At 41.8% G+C, this 17,532-nt stretch overlaps 1 protein-coding gene across 1 annotated transcript in view; it reads left to right on the top strand.

Annotated features, from left to right (window-relative positions):
* Positions 1-4,858: 4,858 nt before the first annotated feature.
* adgra2 (adhesion G protein-coupled receptor A2) overlaps positions 4,859-17,532 on the top strand; it is a 47,620-nt gene continuing 34,946 nt past the window's right edge. Inside the window, exon 1 of the mRNA XM_005804363.2 lies at positions 4,859-5,890. Coding sequence (XP_005804420.1) covers positions 5,589-5,890 — 302 coding nt within the window. The 5' untranslated portion in view covers positions 4,859-5,588. The remainder of the gene's footprint in view (positions 5,891-17,532) is intronic.

Genomic DNA, 17,532 nt, shown 5'->3' with positions numbered 1-17,532 from the left:
AGCAAGAAAACACAAACATTACTGATTCAAAAAGTCAATTTTACATAAGCCCCCCAACCAACCTTTTAAAGAGTAGCAATAGCTGAGCTACCGGGAGTCTCTGTTGCCATTTTCTATGTAATGCCACTAGGTGTAACTGTGTTACTAAACACAAAGTTTCCTGGCTGGAAGTGGAAGAAACACAATACTGTACTATACCTCATCTCAACAGTCACTTGGTCTGTTGCTCTTAATTGTGCAGAGAAAAGTTTCCTATGTTTTGATTATTTCCTCTCAACCATCTGTGGGACAATAGGAAAATCCTGTCCCTCTGGAGGAATCACAGCTCATGCCTCTTATGAACTGCTATCTCTTAATATTTGTCATCCAAATCAAACATTAGCATAGTTTGTCTTTTTGCACTTCCAAGCCTTGCTACGATTCACCTCTCTCTCTCTCTTTCTCTCCCAGTGTTCTCTGCTTTCTCCATTCTTCACCTGGGATGGAGTCCAGATGTGGAACAGAGAAAGGAGAGATTGCTTGCTTAGCTATACAGGGCGAAGGGGGTTGGGGGCTGCAGAGAAAATGTTGGAACGACATTAAAGTTTGTCTGGATACCATTAAGTACAATTTGATGTAATGTGCAGTTTGGGACGCAATGTTTAAAATGGAAACTGTGCTCTCCAGATGAGAGAGATTTGGGCCTTGTGAGGCTGGAGGGGGGTGTTGCACTTGAAGCCTTATTTAACAGCTTGGATAAACACCCCTCTGTTTCATTACAGAACAGGCGCCCATCTACTCCTTGTGCTTTCTTTTAGTAACCATGCTGGCTGTCTGAGCCTGCTCCAGAGTACAGTATCACATACAGGAATAACAAACCGGGGGTCTGCTGCAGGGGTCAGAGCACAGTGCACTATTATATACTGCCAGGCTGCTTGCATGACTGGGGAACCTGTAGTTTGAATGTGTTAGTGAACACATGTCAAGCCCAATTGCAAGAAGTAACCTTTTCAAAAGCTTTCCTCCTGCACCGCCTCGTATTTTGAAACGCTCTCCAGATTTGAATCACCACAGCCTCTGTCCTCCCAGGCCTCTCGTATATCAAAAAGTATTTTTAAAACAGAAGTAATCTTCTGTATTTTCGGAACTTTTTGTGCACACAGCTAAAAAAAATAAAACTGAACCGCAGACCAAAGTGAAAGATAAAGTAAGTGGAGCTCAATTTGAAAAAAAAAAAAAGATTGAGGTTTGGGAATATTATTTTTTCTTTCAGAGTAGACCCGGGATTAAATCAAAGTATTCGTTTGTGCAAACACATTCGGAAGATCTGGAAGTCCATATATTTCACTACTCTTACAACATCAACAACATGGTATGCAAAGAGCAACACTCTCAATCTCAGTCAACTTTGAAACATTTATGTTTAGTTACAGCTTGACATGTTTGAAGTGGACAAAAACCCATTTGTATTCAGAGCCAGCAGGGTTTCACTGCATTAGCTTTTTGTTGTGGAGATTGCTACAAAACAGGCCGGCATTATTACTATGATGAGCTTACTGTTGTCTATGACATCCAGTAAGAAGCAAAGCATTAAGGGAATAAAGATAAGTTTCCTAGAAAACATTCTAAGTGGGCTTTGGTGGAAGAAAAGATAAAATATGTGTCTTCCTCTTTCACCTGGGTATAAATATAATCCATCGTAGGTCCCACTCTTCAAAATGGGAAAGACAAAACAACATGTCACTTACTGTAAGTAAGGCAAATGTCTGATCTTCAAAAATCAGAAATAGGCAACAAGAAAATATTTACTGAACCAAACTGGCCTTTGGTGAGAATCAGGTTAACTACACCAAAGTTTAAAACAACTAGAGCTAAGGCAAACGAGGCTGGACAAATACTCAGGTTTATTTTACCAACGCATGCAGGGATGAAGAAAAACATCTACAAAGCAAGATGGACAGGTGTAACATCTTGGGGTCATTATGTGTCATTGGCAACCGTTTGGGTATATTCATACCGACCGATTGTCTTAGAGTGACGGCAAAATAAATCCTGTTCTGTCCGACCATTACAACTGTAAATCTGTAAATTTGAATTTGTTCAACTCTATTGAGGCTTTATCAGAAACCCGGACAGAAGAGATTAAGGTTGAGCTTTTCACCCATTAACACTGCACTTAGTTTTGTCAAACATAAAACTCTACTTAGTTGAAGTAGACTTGAAATGCAACAGTTTTTTGTACATTCTCCTCCCCCCAACAAGGTGATATGAACCTTTTTAGGCTGCATGATGTCTTTAATACGGTGGTTTTAAACTAAATTTTGTACTTTGTCAAAATACTTAAATTGAACGAGGGGCTGCAGCATACCTCGACTGGTCACTGGGTGAGAGGCGGGGTACACCGTGGTCAGACCACCAGTCCATCACAGGACAAACAACATGCACAAAGGCTCCAACCAATTAACCTAACATGCAAGTTTTTGGACTGTGGCAGGAAGTTGGAGAACCAACGCAAGCACAAGGTGAACATGCAAAGTCAGGTTTTTTGGGGGGTTTTGCTACATGAGTGGTAGCACCAGACAGTCTAGGAAAAATGACCTCAAATCAAATCAAAATCAAACCCCATTAGAAACTCGTAGAGTGAAGTGGACAGAAGTAAGCATGGGAGACCTGAGAAGTGGACGATCTGGAGACACTGTGGAAAATAAAATATACTGCTCAAAAAAATAAAGGGAACACTTTAAGTGTTAAACACCTGTTTAAGTGTTCCCTTTATTTTTTTTGAGCAGTGTCGTTTGCTGTCTTGTGTGCTCCAACACTGTAAAATGAACAGCCTTGCCAACAAACACTTATCACCAGCATTATTACAGCTCCGGCTTTGTTCTTTTTCACGCTTACAGTGCTCTATTTGATCATAAGTCTTTTTCCAGGAACAATACAGAATTTAGTGAAGTGCACCCTATCTATAAAAGTCTTTGCTTCCTCTCGTTCCCGCCGATTGAATGGACAGTCTTTGATCTGCTCAGGCACACAATACACCAGAGGCTTTCGGCATTCATTCATAACTTTACTTTGCTCCTCCAGCCCAGACACACATTGAAAGCAAGAGCTTCCTGTGTTGTAGATGGAGGCAGCTAATTCAAAACAATAGTATTCCCTGTTCTTTATTGAGGAAATTTTGCTTTTTCCGAAAGCTACTTGTTGTTATATTAGTTTCCCTGCGTGACATCATGGTTTAGCTATTTGAGGTTTAACTGTAAAGTTATGTATACTTTAGTTATCTTGAAGTAAAGAAAAACTGATGAGACAGTCAGTTTTCTTCATCCTGCCCATTAGCTAGTTCATTTTATTTATGATATAGTTATTTAAACTATTAAACTATTTAAACTATCTTTATTGTCACTGTCACAAGGACAATGACAATAAAGATTTATCTTATCTTATCTTAAAGGCTCAATATATTTGCTTATCTTTCGGACAATACCTTTCAATAATTCAATAAAAGTTAAATATGCTATCTATACTTTAAACTAATTACACACTAGGTGATATAATTTTACTCTTATTTCTAGTAATTTTATTATTTCTAGTACCTTCTCAGAAGATTTGACTATTCATAAGACTAATAAAAAAGTTCTACCTGGCCGAGAGCATGTAGTGATTGTACTGTACTGCACATTTACTCAAGACGTTACCATGGTTGCTTGTACACCAGGAGATCAGCCTGTGGTTTTAAAGTAAGTATCGGCATTCCTGGCAGTACGGAGAGGTGTCAACTCTTGAAGGAAAACAAAATCAGCATCTCTAAAAAGATTCTTGGCATAAGGAAGGAGGAAATGGTCTGAAATGTTGTGACTGCACTGAGTTTGGACTTGGTAAAATACAGTGGACCAGCAGCAGTAAATGACATGCCACCCCAAATCATCTCTGCCTGTGGAAACTCAATAAGCGTAAACTCCGTTCCTCTCCAGTTTTCCTCCAGACTCTTTAATTTTGATTTGGAAGTAAAATGTGAAATTTACTTTAATCTTATCAATCAGCCTTGATAAGACATTTGGTTCAGGAATGACAGAGGACCATAAATGTAAAAAGTGAAGCCCATGTCATTGATGCGTTGGTGCGTTCAGCTCTTGAAGAATTGACTCCAGCTGCAGTCCACCTTTTGTGTCTCCTCAAACACTTGCATAATCTTTACTTCAAAACTCCTTTCAAGGCCGTGGTTATAGCTGTTTGCTTGTGCAACATTTCCTACCACATTTTTGTCCATCCACTCGACTTTCCGCTCGGATGTGGCTCTCTGTGAACAGTCAGCTTCTTAGGGAAGCAACTTTTGTCAGTGTCTTCTGGATTGTTCAGTTGGTAGTTTTCTTTGGGATTAGACAGGACCATTCCAAGCCTACAACGTCAAAACACAACAGTTTTGAATTAGAAAGGATTTTCATTGCTCTTATGTAATATTGTAATTTTCTGAAAATACATTCTGGGCTTTCATTACCCGTAACTCCGTAAATTAACCGTAATAGACTGTGGTAGTATATTTCTGTAATATGAGTTCAAATTATTGAACTGTTTGTTTTTCAAGCAGCCGTATCATGTATTGTAACTGTGGGGAGGCAGAGCACAGAACACCTTTCTGTAATTACTGTGGAGCGCAAAAACACAAAATAAAATAAAAATAATAACAATAATTGTCTGAGGTGTTATAGGAAGTTGTCCCCTAACATAATCATCCAATCAGGGCCTCATTCAGTGTTGGGTCGGATCTGGGACTGTATGAAGTGATTTCTGGTGGGATGACCCTGATCCGGATGCGCTAGGACCGCGGGGAAAAGAGCGCAGACGGGGAAGGAATGGGCGCACTTTGGGTAGTATACCCTCAACTGAGTGAGACTGACAGAGGCATACAGGCAAAACCCCCGTTTTATTTTGAGGAATCAGACGGGAGCAGATGAGGAACAAACTCCTTTCTTGTCCGACTTCATTCCGTCCCCCGTCCCCCCCTCCCTCCCTCCCTTCCTCCCGATTAAATTCAGTTTAAACTGTGCGTGAGAGTGCGGGGACCTCCCGGGAATCGAGGAAAAAGCCGAGGAAAACTTTGAAAAGAATCATCGGAACAAGACAGTAAAGTTAATTTATTCATCTCTTCTTTAGAAATAGTTGCGACTCGGAATGAATGTGCGTGGGTCCTGCGGTAAATCTCAGCAGCGCGTGGATTGACTTTCAAAGGGCAAGATAACGGTAGTTTGGACACTCCCGTGAGTCCTGAAAAAAAGTGTAAATCCATTTTCTGTCTTAATCACAACCAAGTTTTCCAGGACCCAGAAAGCCATCGCTGGTATAACTGCTGTAAGCCACCGGATGGACTCTCGTCCTTTGGATTTAATAACCTTTTGGAGCAAAGGGGAGCCGTGCGCCCAGGCTGCCATGACATAACGGGACATTTGGGAAATCAGCGCCTCTGATGTTTCTGGAATGACCGGATGAGATGGGAGTTCACTGCTGAGCGAAAGACTTTCACCCTTCATTCATTTATTTAACTGAGCTCAGCGTGCTTCTTCATTCTTCCTTTTCATAAACTCCAACCGAGATCTTCGTGGTGGAGATATGGGATGACTGGAGGCGGGGGTGCAGCTGAGGTGAGATCCAGGCGAAGGACAATGGTTGCGCCCGCAGCTGGCATCCCTCTGCTGCCGGGGCGTCTGGTACTGATGCTGCTCCTGCTGTCCGCCTCCGGAGCGGGACTCGTCCAGGTTTGCCCTGGGCCACTCGCCTCCACCAGCGGCTGCAGCTGCACGGAGGATCGCCCCAAGGCGCACAGCCCTCAATCTGTGGGCAGGAGGGTGAGCTGCAGCAAGGAGGAGCTGGTTGAACTTCCGGACTTCAGTTTGTTCCCCAACAGGACCGTCACTCTGTAAGTAGAAACATTAACTTCTGAACACACTCATGTGCATCCAGGTTCCTTCCTTTCAGACTGCGTCCTCTTACTTGAGCAAAGTGTGTCAAGCACGTCTCCGGCGAAAACTGTGTTTTCAACGATTGCCACTATTGACTTAAAAGTTCCCATGCGCAGACTTACAGTTCCCTTTCAAAATTATTTCTCCGCAAAATTGATCAGTTTCTTTTTTTGTTAAAACCCGCAAAACACCCCCCCCCCCCCCCCACCCACCCCTTTACTCAGATACCCCCAAAAGCAACCCAGTGCAACATTCAGAAGGCAGGCTAGTAAATTTCTCTGATATAGCAATATGGCTCAATCCATCATCTGTTTAATGTGAAGAAAATGGCAAAACCTTTAAACTACCAGAACATGGTTGCCCATCAAAACTGGCAGGCAGGACAAGGAGGGCATTAATCAGAGAAGGTGGCTCTGGGAGGGCTGCAGGGCATGCACTCCACAAACTGGACCTCAATGAAAGCAGAAGGAAGCCATTGCTGAACGACAGTTTGCTACAAGCCATGTAGGGCACACAGTAAACATAGCAGAGGGTCCTGATGAGAGTCAAATGTAACTTGTTTGGCCTGCATGCAAAACACTATGAGTAGCAGAAAACTGGCACTGCTTATCAACCTGAACACACCCTCCAGCCCTGTGAAACATGGTGGTGGCAGCATCATGCTTTTGCTTAGCAGGGACAGGAAAGCTGCTCAAAGGTTTGCTAGTTACCTGAAGCTAAATGGAGCTACATACTACTTTAGGGACTACAGATGAAAACTAGCCTTTATGGTTAACTAGGGCAGATAATATAATGTGCATTGTCTTTTTTAAAAAATAAATAAACAACAATAAATACAGGACATTCCTGGAAGGAAATCTTTTGGAGGATCCAAAAAACCTGAAACTTGGGTAGAGATTCACCTCCAACAAGCCAGGAAAACATACAATCAGAGCTACAATGGAAGAATTTACATCAAAGCATCCATCCAATGTTCAGACCTAAATCCAATGGTGACTTTGTGAAAATTCTTAGAGAATATTTTCCTTTTACTTCACAATCAAGAGTTTCTTTGTGTCGCTCTACATATAATGGCAATAAAACATGCTGACGTTTGAGGTTGCAACTTAAAAAAAAAAAAAGAAAAAGAAAATTTTCAAGAAGTACGAATACTTTTGCAAGGCACTGCACTTGGATCACCTCCACGTTGTCAGTTTGCACTGCACTGAGAACCTGTAGCTGTTGCTGAACTTGTAAGGTCAGACGTTTCCATCTTGAACCACTCTCACGTTGACGTGAAGGGATGCGTCTCTGTGAAGCATTAAGAAGCTCTGTGCTCATCATCAAGTCCAGCCTCTTTGACACAACTCTGTCACTTTAAATTTGCCTCAGCCAGGCACTCTGCCTTCAGCCCTCCACCTCCACAACATGGTCCAGCTGACTCTGCGCTGCAAAAAACATGAATAAACAGAAACACATTCAGAGTGTTTTATATCAGAGTCTGCGGTTGAACCAGTGACCCGGCTCTCACGTCGAAGACAGCAACACACCCTGCCTCTCCGTCTCCTTCTGAGAGCGGGAACGGCGCTGGTCCTAGTTCGATATTTTTAATTATGAGGCGCTTCATTGTGTGGTCTCTTTTGGAGCAAACTTAAAAGCGCCTCAACACGGGCCAAAACACACAATCATTCTTGATAGATTGCTGGTCTGATTTGGGGGGGTTTGGTCCGTTGCAATGCAGAACTTTCTTCACAGCTGCTCAGAGTTTCTTCACATGTAGCTCATTCCCACATTATTTGCGCTTTCTACCTCACCATCACCATGTCTCAATGTTGGCAACATGTTTTTGTTTAGTTTTTTTTTGAAAGTCTGTGTCAGCGCCATAGCGCTGTACCTACCTTACCTATGGAACGGTAGGCACACCTTCCGAAAAGCCCATCTTTTGCTTAGTCAATACACAGAAAATTTCAACAATATATATATTTTTTTGTGGCAAAGGTGAGACGCACCTTTGTGTTGTTTTTGGTCACCAATAGTTTCAGCGTGGAAAGTCCCATGGATGCAATTTCTACTTATTTTTTATTGTTGAGTCAGGTACATTGATCTTAACTGAGGCAAGTAATGTCTTTGTTCCTTAAGAAGTTGTTCTTGGAGTAATTTTGGTGAGCCATTACCTCCTGGGAAGGTTCACCACCTGTTCCATGTTTTTTCCAGTGTATGTAATGGCTCCCGCTGTGGTTCGCTTGCATCCCAAAGTCTTAGAAATAACTGCTTAACTCTTTCTAAACCGATAAATATGAACAACTGTGTCACATTCGTTTGATTTTTTTTTTCTCTCTGAGAAAGTATTTTTTTTTACTTATTTGGGATCTTTTAGCCTACTTCATGCTGTTAGACAATTTATGATTTCAGTGTTTGAGATGTTGCGTGTTTTGATATTCGTTTTATCCTTGATATGAACATTCGTGTGATGATCGGAAGCATTCATCTGTGACAAAATAGAAAAAGAAAAAAAAAAAAACGCAGAAGAAATCCACGAGAGAGTTAATTACATTTCACTGCAGCAAGCATATGAGGTAAAGAATGAAGGCGATGAGCCAGCCACCAGGCCATTTATAGGGCCTTGTGATTTTGCGTAATAAAGGCAAGACAAACATCTGTAGAACACATTGCTGAAAAGTGGAGGCCGAAATGGCTCGGTTGGCAGTGGTAGAGGTGATTGAAGATAATCTTCTGTTCCCGCACCTACTAATTTTGCTCGGGTTGTTTTTGTGCAGCCACTTGGCGATCTGTGGCACGTTTACAAGGCGCAAACAATCCGGGGCGCCATTTTTGTTACCTTGCCCGAGAATTGCGGCGTCTGGAAAGTTTTGTTTTTCCCGATGCATTCAGACATTAGCTCCAGATGTGGAATGCTGGGAACTCTTGTTGATGTTCGTGTTATTCCTGACATTCCTCAGGCTGCTCAGAGCCTGCAGACAGTATCCCAGGTGCGGCAGGGGAGCGCTCTCCGCTGCCCCGGTTCGACGAATGCCTCTCTCTCCTGGAGATACGCTCTCTTTCCAAGTGGAGGAGGCGAGGACCGAAGGACACCCGGTCCTCGGCTTCCGGGGCCGGCTGCTTCGTATAATGCACAACAGCTGGCCCCTGTGAACATTCCAGCTGAGGCCCCTCAGCATCATGGGAAATCCCAGAGGGGATTTGTTTATTAAAACTATTAGCTAGCTGTTTGTTGTTCCTGCCAGCCAAAAAGGAGCAACCCAGTTTTATCACCTCCTACTTTACAGAGCCTGAACTGCACTTTTACTAAAACTGCTTCTTGTTTGTTGTTGCTGTTTTGCAAAATAATACTTATTCCTCTTTGAGAATACAGAACGTCGCCTCTATATTCTCTCATGAGCTCCTACTGTCCCCAATTTTCCTTTATCTGCAGCTCCCCAGCTCCTCTACTTTTCCCACCCCTTCTATCATGAGTTCATCCACATGCAGTAACTCTCAACCTAAATATTTAGTCCACTTGGTAGGAAACTGCCATGTCCAAACTTCTTCCAGATGTGAGCCTCTGCAGGCTTGTGTTTAGGCCTAATTATGCATGGCTGCAAAGGAGCCAGATCGCTGCGTCGGGAAAAGGGGACGGGAGGGAAGAGAGAAGGAAAGGGAAGAGCAGATATAAGGGTGAGAGTGAAGAGAAATGTTCTGGGGTGAAAGTGGAAAAAAAGCAAAGAAGCTAGAGGTTGATAAGAGGTCGAGGAGGAGGAGAAAGTTCAACGTGAGGGGTAGGAGAAGTGGGAAAGAAGTAAAAAGGAGGGGAGTCCAAAAAAAAAAAAAGAGGATGGCGGGATGGCGGGGAGAAGCTTGGCAGGCGGTTCAGAGGGATGTGCCCCTGGAGACTGAAAACTCCCCGGCCCCTGACTAACAGATCTGCAGCACTGGGGTGAAAGAGGAGAGGAGGAGGCAAGGCGCCTCTAGAAGCAACATAACTTTGCCTCCAAAGCGCCGCTTCACATCCAAATTATTATTTGTCTTTTGAGGAAAGTGAAGGAACAGCAATCACAGCGACTTGTAAAAGTAATCATACCCCATGAACTCCAACACATTTTCTCGGATTGCCGCCACAAATTTCGATGCATTTTGTTGGAATTTTACTCGATAAACCGATGCAAAGTAGCACTTCGGACTGAATGTGAAGTGGTTTTCTTCCTGGACTGCCCTGTATTTACCTCCGTCTATCTTCCTATCAACTCTGACCAGCTCCTCCGTCCCCAGAGGAGAAAAACGACCCCCCGGAATGATGCTGCAACCACCGGGTTTCACCACCGCTGCGGTTTCTTTGGATTGATGTGCAGTGTTAACTTTCTGCCACACTTAGCATTTCACATTTAGGCCAAACAGTTCAAATTTGGTTCTGATCTGACTGTGGCACATTCTTCCACGTTTGTTGTGTCTCCACCACGGCTTGTGGCAAACGTCTTGAGGCTTTCTTTGAACAGCACCTTTCTCATTGCCACAAAGCCAATTTTTTTGCTGGAATGCCCAGCTAATTATTGTCCTCTCAACAGATTCTCTCACCTGAGCTGTAAATCGCTGCAGCTCCCCTAGAGTTCCCAAAGGTCTCTCAGCCGATTCTCGTCTTTCAGTTTATAGAAACCGTCAAAGACTCGATGTCTTCTGCTGTTTAAACCAAGGGCAATTTTCTTTTTTAGCAGAAACTCTTGGACTATCTTCTATTGCTCTGTTACATAAACCACAAGGTGTAAGAATACTTTACAAGGCAAAGGCACCGTGCTAATTTAATCATAAAAATATGTTTGTCTAGAGATAAATAGAGGTTTGATGCATTAGAGCCATTACTTAGAAATCACAGTGGAAACAGACTCTCTCAGTGCCCCATGGTAGCAGCTGTGTCTGTTTTAATGTTTTAATGGATAACAGACAAATGGAGAGAATGTACAGTGGCAGCTCATGTGTGAATGGGCTTGTGCTTCTTCCTGTGGCTTTTACCAAAGTCATAACCGAACTCCTCCCCGTGCATACTTCAGTTGTCATTGTCGCCAGTGACTGATAGCTTTGGCCCTGGTGGGTGCCAACCCAAATGAGTGGGCACAAATGCTCAGGGTGGGGGGTCACCGTGCCCTGTTCATTCAAGACAGCTGCAGTGAAGCCCTGAATGAACATGAGTGTTGTCTGCCTCTATGGGATTGAGGCGAAAATATCCTGGCAGCGCAGATATATTTTTACCGTCAACCACTGAGGCTGCAAAAGAACAGTTGTACATCACACTTCTGGCTGTTACATTGCCCTGCAAAAGTACTGATGACACTTTAACTTTCTTCACATTTTCTGATGCTATGTCCACAAAATCAATGAATTATATTGGGATTTTGTGTGGTGGACATAGTAAATGAAATGTAGGAACTGTAAAGTGGAAGGGAAATTGTGTTTATTTATTTTTACAAATACAAGTATAAAAAAAACGTTTCATGTATTTTTATTCAATACCCTTTATTCTGTTGCTCTGACCCCTAAAGGAGCTGCAGAGATCTTGAGGTCAGGTATGAGAACCTGGCGACTGGACAACTGCTAATTGTTCATTTCACACAATGCTTTTATGGAACAGTGGCAAGAAAAAAACAAACAAAAAAAAAAAAACCAGAGAGCAATCCCAGTTGCAGTTTTCCCCAGACAGGGAACTGACTGAAAAATAGTTGCAGATAACCCAAATTTTTGACATATACTTTCTTTTTTTTAATTCTAAACTTTTCCAAGATTGCCCCCTCCGGGATTTACGCCTATGATTGTACCCCACCTCTGGTTAAGTCAAGTCCTCCTGCTACTTTAAACAGCATCACTAAAACAATATGTTGTAATAAGAGGCAGAACAAACGGAAACATAGATAAACATTTGCATTTTGCAGGATTCTTTTCTTTTAGAAATGTTCAATATGTTTGCCCTGTCTTCAGTTTTCACTGACTGATTTTAACCACATATAAGTTATGAAAACCAGAGGGTGTTTGTGGATGGGTGTCATTTTTAAAACTCGGGTTAAGCTGGCTTTTTTTCAGTTCAGTCTCTCCAGAATGTCGACATTTTACACTCCACTATCTCTGTCGCGGCTAAACACCACAGCTTCCACGACTACTAACTTTCGGTCAAATTCCCCCAAGGAAATATTGAAACAAAATGTGGCCATTGTTTGGATAGCAAGTTATTATGACATATTATTACAGCAGAAAGTATCTAAAAGTTTAAGCAACAGAGAATGAAGGCTATGACAGTGTGTGGAGCTTTGTTTACGTGGTGTCTTGTGAAACTATTCATGCCACCTTAACGCTTCGATATTTTATTACATTACAACCCCAAATGTTTTAGGAATAGGAGAATTGGTCAGACCTGATGGGAAGATGGATGGAAATAAACACAGGGCAATCTAGAAAGAAAGTATGTTAGAGGTCGCTGTAGAATAGCGAGGATGTTCACCTTCCAACAATCACACTTTTTAGATTTTATTTGTGGAAGATTTTAAAAACCACATATTATATTTCTTCGACTTCTTCATTAAGCCCTACTTCAGAACCCTCTAAAAATGCTTGGAACTAATTGTTCAAACGCCAAACATATTTTAACACGCAGTAATGTGCACAGTGGAAATTGTCATAGTATTAATGCAAAATCTGCCACCTACAATCTTCCTTATCTCCACTCACAGTCAGTCAGCGCCAAGGAAAATTGCAGATGCCTGCTAATAGCACGCCATGTGTCATTGTATCTAGGTACTGTAGCTTCCAGCTGCATTTTCTTTGTAACATTTTAGATATACTCATATAAAAAATTGTGTGAATAAGTGTAGGTTCTCATCAAATAAAATGAAAGATAAATCCGTGAATAGCATTGTCTGACCACATTTCCACTGTACTTTCTGCCACATAAAATCCTAATAAAATAGCTTGAAATTTGTTCTTTGTTCACATTAAAGTTTAAGGGACCTGAATAATTTTACAAGGCACTATAAATCTAATCTAATCACATTTGTCTGTTTTCCTTTTTTCTCCCTGTGGTTGACCCTAATGTTTTTATTTTCTGGTTCTGCGTCTGGTGACTCCTCTGCATTTGTGTCACTTCAAAGCCCCCCTCCCTGTTACCACAGTGTGATTTAAAAGCTACAGCACATCTCTGTGTGCATTTCAAAACCATTTTATCTTCTGAGTCACATCGCCACTCTCTCAGCTGTGCCACTGAGGAGCCTGCATCTGCTCTCAAGGTTTATCCTTGGTTCATACGTGTTGAGATGTTGACAAAATGTCCCAGGCCTTCTTCTTATCAGCGGAGAGAATTCCAATAGTGGGCAGAAAGTTGGAACTCCTGCAGCGATCAGGTTTATTTTTGTGTGGAAAGGTGTTGAGAGGAAGGGGCAGCAGGCTCTCCTCTGCACATGTTAGGCGGAGCAGTGGTGAGCAATAAATCAAAAAAGCAAACAAAGGCCTGACACTGGATACTTGGAGCAGCACCTGCCAGTGCCACACAAACCCTGGACTTTATTATGCCAATGCAGGTCATTGGAGGAAGACCACAGACAGAGGGACACCAGCGCACGCCCCCAGTCCCCAGCACCGGAGCTTCCTGCATATTTGGATGCCGAACGCATATTTCACTTATCACCTTGTTGTGTTTGTTGATTGGGCGGCTGACATATTTCAAAACTTGGCAAAAACAGCCGCGTGTTGTCATAGTAATTTCATCCCCCCCAAGTGGCTTTGTGTTATTTTAGTTTTTCCTTTCTCGCCGCTCTCTTCTTATCTTACTCCAAAAATGCCTGACTTCGGCGTTTCTTTGCCAGCGCTAACTTCCCTCTCCCTGTGTCTGACCACAGCGGCCCGTAAAGTTCCTGCTCGGGGTCAACAACACAGGAATACAGGCTGAGATAATGTCTGTTCTGGGGAGGCCTGCGGCTGCATTGTGTGGGCTTCTTTCTGATATGAGCATTCTTTAGCAATTGTTACAGTGTAGTAACTTCATTTTATGAAGGCGCCGTTATGATCTAAATACAGTGTTTTAAATCCAAGCTTATAATAACATGTATTATATACCAATACAAATATACAAACTCATTTATAATACAAATACATTTTATTATTATTGTTATTTTTTGCATAAAGTGATTTTTGAAAAAAAAAAAAAGTAAAAGAAAAAAATAACTTTTGGCAAAAAAACAAAAAAAGACTTAGGCCATTATTTTAGTAAGGTGAGAAATTAACTAGTTTTGTCCATTTAATGGCTGAAGAATAACTACTTGATGTACTATAGAACTTGTTAGGATTTTTAAGGTAATGTCATTAATGAATTCAGCAAGATATGCAATAAATAATGTGTTGCATATAAATGTGTGTCCTTAGTTGTGATTTTATGAAGATGGCAAGAGATTGCAAAATTTTAAAGTCCTTTGCCACATTCACTTTTATCTGTTTTGGTTTATTGCACCAATCAGAGGGGCAGAGCCAGTTGTGAAATGAAACATTGGCCATTTATTAAAATCTCTGCGGATGCAATAACCCACTGTTTGTAGATATAATGTAATCCCATATTCCTCAATGCGTAATCACATCAGTCACTGGAAAGCATGCTGGTCTACCATATTCTTGTAACATCTATCTTGGTTGTTTAATAGTTTGCGGTACGCGCTGGATGTTGAAACTCGTTGCCGGGTAGCAAACAGGGTCATTGTGATTTAGGAAAAATGGCTACAAACAAAGCGTTTTGTTCCTCATTAGATACATTTTAGGAAAGGAACAATGATCAGAAATGTGTTTAGACAACCTTTTGAAAAACAATTATAGAAATTAGCAGCCATATTTCCCAGCCACCTTTGCTCAGGAGCAGAAAACAGAGCCTTGTTATGACACAGAACAATGAGACAATGTTAGCCAGGCATACACCACATTCCTTCCTCTCTCTTTTTCTCTCTCTCAAACAGCTAAATGCACTAAATTGCCTCATTAAAATTGTAAAAACACTTTAGACAGTGATTAAACTGGCCTTTGTGTTCCTGCTCTGCAGCCATAAGCCTTCCAGTTTGGGCTGTTTTGATGAATCTAGGACTTTACATTTTGCAATAACTTCTTGAAGCTTTACAGTAAAGCAGCTGTGATTCAGCTTTTGTTAATATTGTGTGGCAGCTACTTGTTTATGTCTTTAAAGGCCACTGGTTGTACTGTTGTAATAAATTGTGTATAGAAACACATTCCATGGACACATTCTGTTTGCAGGACTTGATGGATTGTCTAATAAGACTTACTGCGAGCAGGGGAAATGTGGATGTGTGTTAGTTGGCGTGTGCACACACATGTGGGAAGGGCGTGCACCGCCACAGCTCTCAAAATAGACCCCAGTCCTCCCCTCTCTAATTAGAGACATTTTGAAAACCCGGATTTTAATTTTAGACTGGCAGCTTTTGGGCCACTTGCTCATACACACAGAGTTAAATGCACACTTTCCATAAAAATAACTGATAGGTCACACACTTGTGCATCTTAAATCCGCACGCACACCCTGCAACCACAACGCCAAACTCCCTGGCCCGGCCTGCTAACCCAGGCACAATGCAGTGCACTCTGTAATAAGTGGTTGGACATATCAGATGCAGAGGCACGCTCACTATGCTGAGCATCAGGACAGGGAACTACAGCGCTTCGCAAAACCATTTGTACCCACTGAACCTTTTTCACATTTTTGTGTTTCTGTAGCCATACACTTCTCTGTATTGTTTTGGATAGGCTAACACAAAGCAGTGCACAACTGTAAAGTGGGAAGAATATTTTGTGTAGTATTCAAATGTTTGAAAAATAAAATTCTGAAAAACTCGACAGGCATTTGGATTCAGCATCCCTGACCTTGCAGACACATGCAGCTGCAGATTAGACAAATAAATTTCAAGTCTTGCCACTGGTTCAAAAAATGATTTAAGTCTGGACTTTAGTTGTGCCATTAATGTACACTATTCTGTTCTGGATATTTGTTCAGTGTCATTGTCCTGCTGGAATATGAGCCTCTGGCCCAGTGTCCAGTCATCTGTTACCTCCTGCATGTTTGTCCTGAAAGTGGGTCAAATAAACTCGGACAAGCATTAGCTGTATCTCATAACACTAATAGTTATCCAGGTTGTTCCACCTGAGCTTTGGCTCTCTGCAACTCCTCCAGAGTTACCAAGGGCTTCTTGGCTGCTTCTATGACTGATGCTCTCCTTACCCAGCTTGAATGGTTAGGTGGATAGCTATGTCTTAATTGTGCATTACTCTTTAAAATCAAACTCCACTTGTTGTTTTCTGCAGCTTCTTGAACAATTCTTAGTGAGATGTTCAAAACTCACTCTAGCTGGTTATAACCCATCCCTGCTTTTAACATCTCCACAACTTTATCTATGTCCTGTCTGCTGTTTTGTTTGGTGTTGTGATGCAGTTTCTTCTCTAAGGCTTCAAACACACCTTTGAGTCCTTCACAAGAACACCTGGAGTCATACTGAGGTCGTCTCTTCGGACTGCAGCAGGTTTTACTAAGAGTATAAGAGTAATGGTGGCTGAATATAAACAATAACAAATTATTCATTAATAAAAATGAAAACTGTCTCAATTTTCTCTTAGAAAATTTTTATGGTGCTTGGTATAGATTTGTCTAGCAAAAATGCTAATCAAATTCAATCAGCGTTTGACTTTTTGTTGTGCGACAGAATGTAAAAGGGTTTATGAGTCATGAGAAGTTCATATAACCAAGGATATCAAGATTTTGTCTTAAACACGTTTAATATTTTCCTCCTTTATGCATGTTGAAACCTTGTTTAATAACTGAATCACTTAGGCTACGCAGAATGATTTCATAAAAAATATTTGGCATTCAATTACATGGATGCTCCTTTTCATGACAGGCGGTAAATGGGAGTTTCAGCTTGGCAGTGTTCCCTTATTGCTGCTACAAGCCCTCTGGTGGGTCAGGCACAATGGGCACATTCACATCTTGACATGTGTTTGCTGCTAAAGTGCCTGTTGTGCTCAAGGGCATTTAGTCTCTCTGCTGCGCTCGGTGTCGTGACTCTCCGAGGAAAGGCTCAGGGTGCAAAGGGCTCCCAGGACCACAGGCTATAGGTAGAGCTCTGTATTTCTAACAACGAAAGGGTTAAGCTTTCTGGATGCACCAATGCGCTGAATGGCCCTCCATAGTCTGGAGGCCTCTTATAAAGTACTCATTGTAGCAAAGATGACACAACCACCTCCCAGCCTGAGAGATTTCTCAGCTCATGCACTTCCATATCTCTCTTCTGTGTGCCTCCCTCTTCAAATGTGTCCGCTAGCAACAATGAAAGACAAGACTGCATGTTTTTTATGGACGGTTGCAAACGTTAGTAGCTGGAGTATCACAAACTTCAAATGATTTTTATTAGGATGTTGTTTGATAAACTGTGATAAAACTGTGAAGATTTGGCATGGTACTTGATTATCAGCATTTTTTGTTATAGGTGTCTGAGAAAAAACTTTGTTATGAATTTCTGAGACGGGAGGGAATAATTGTTGAGAAACACCAAGCTGGTTAATAGAAAATTGGTTCCACAATGCATTTACTCAGAGGGATTGAATA

This window comes from Xiphophorus maculatus, chromosome 12, assembly GCF_002775205.1.
Source record: "Xiphophorus maculatus strain JP 163 A chromosome 12, X_maculatus-5.0-male, whole genome shotgun sequence".
In the NCBI taxonomy this organism is placed as follows: Eukaryota; Metazoa; Chordata; class Actinopteri; order Cyprinodontiformes; family Poeciliidae; genus Xiphophorus; species Xiphophorus maculatus.
Note: the sequence above shows the minus strand (reverse complement) of the source record. Positions and strands in the feature narration are given on the sequence as shown.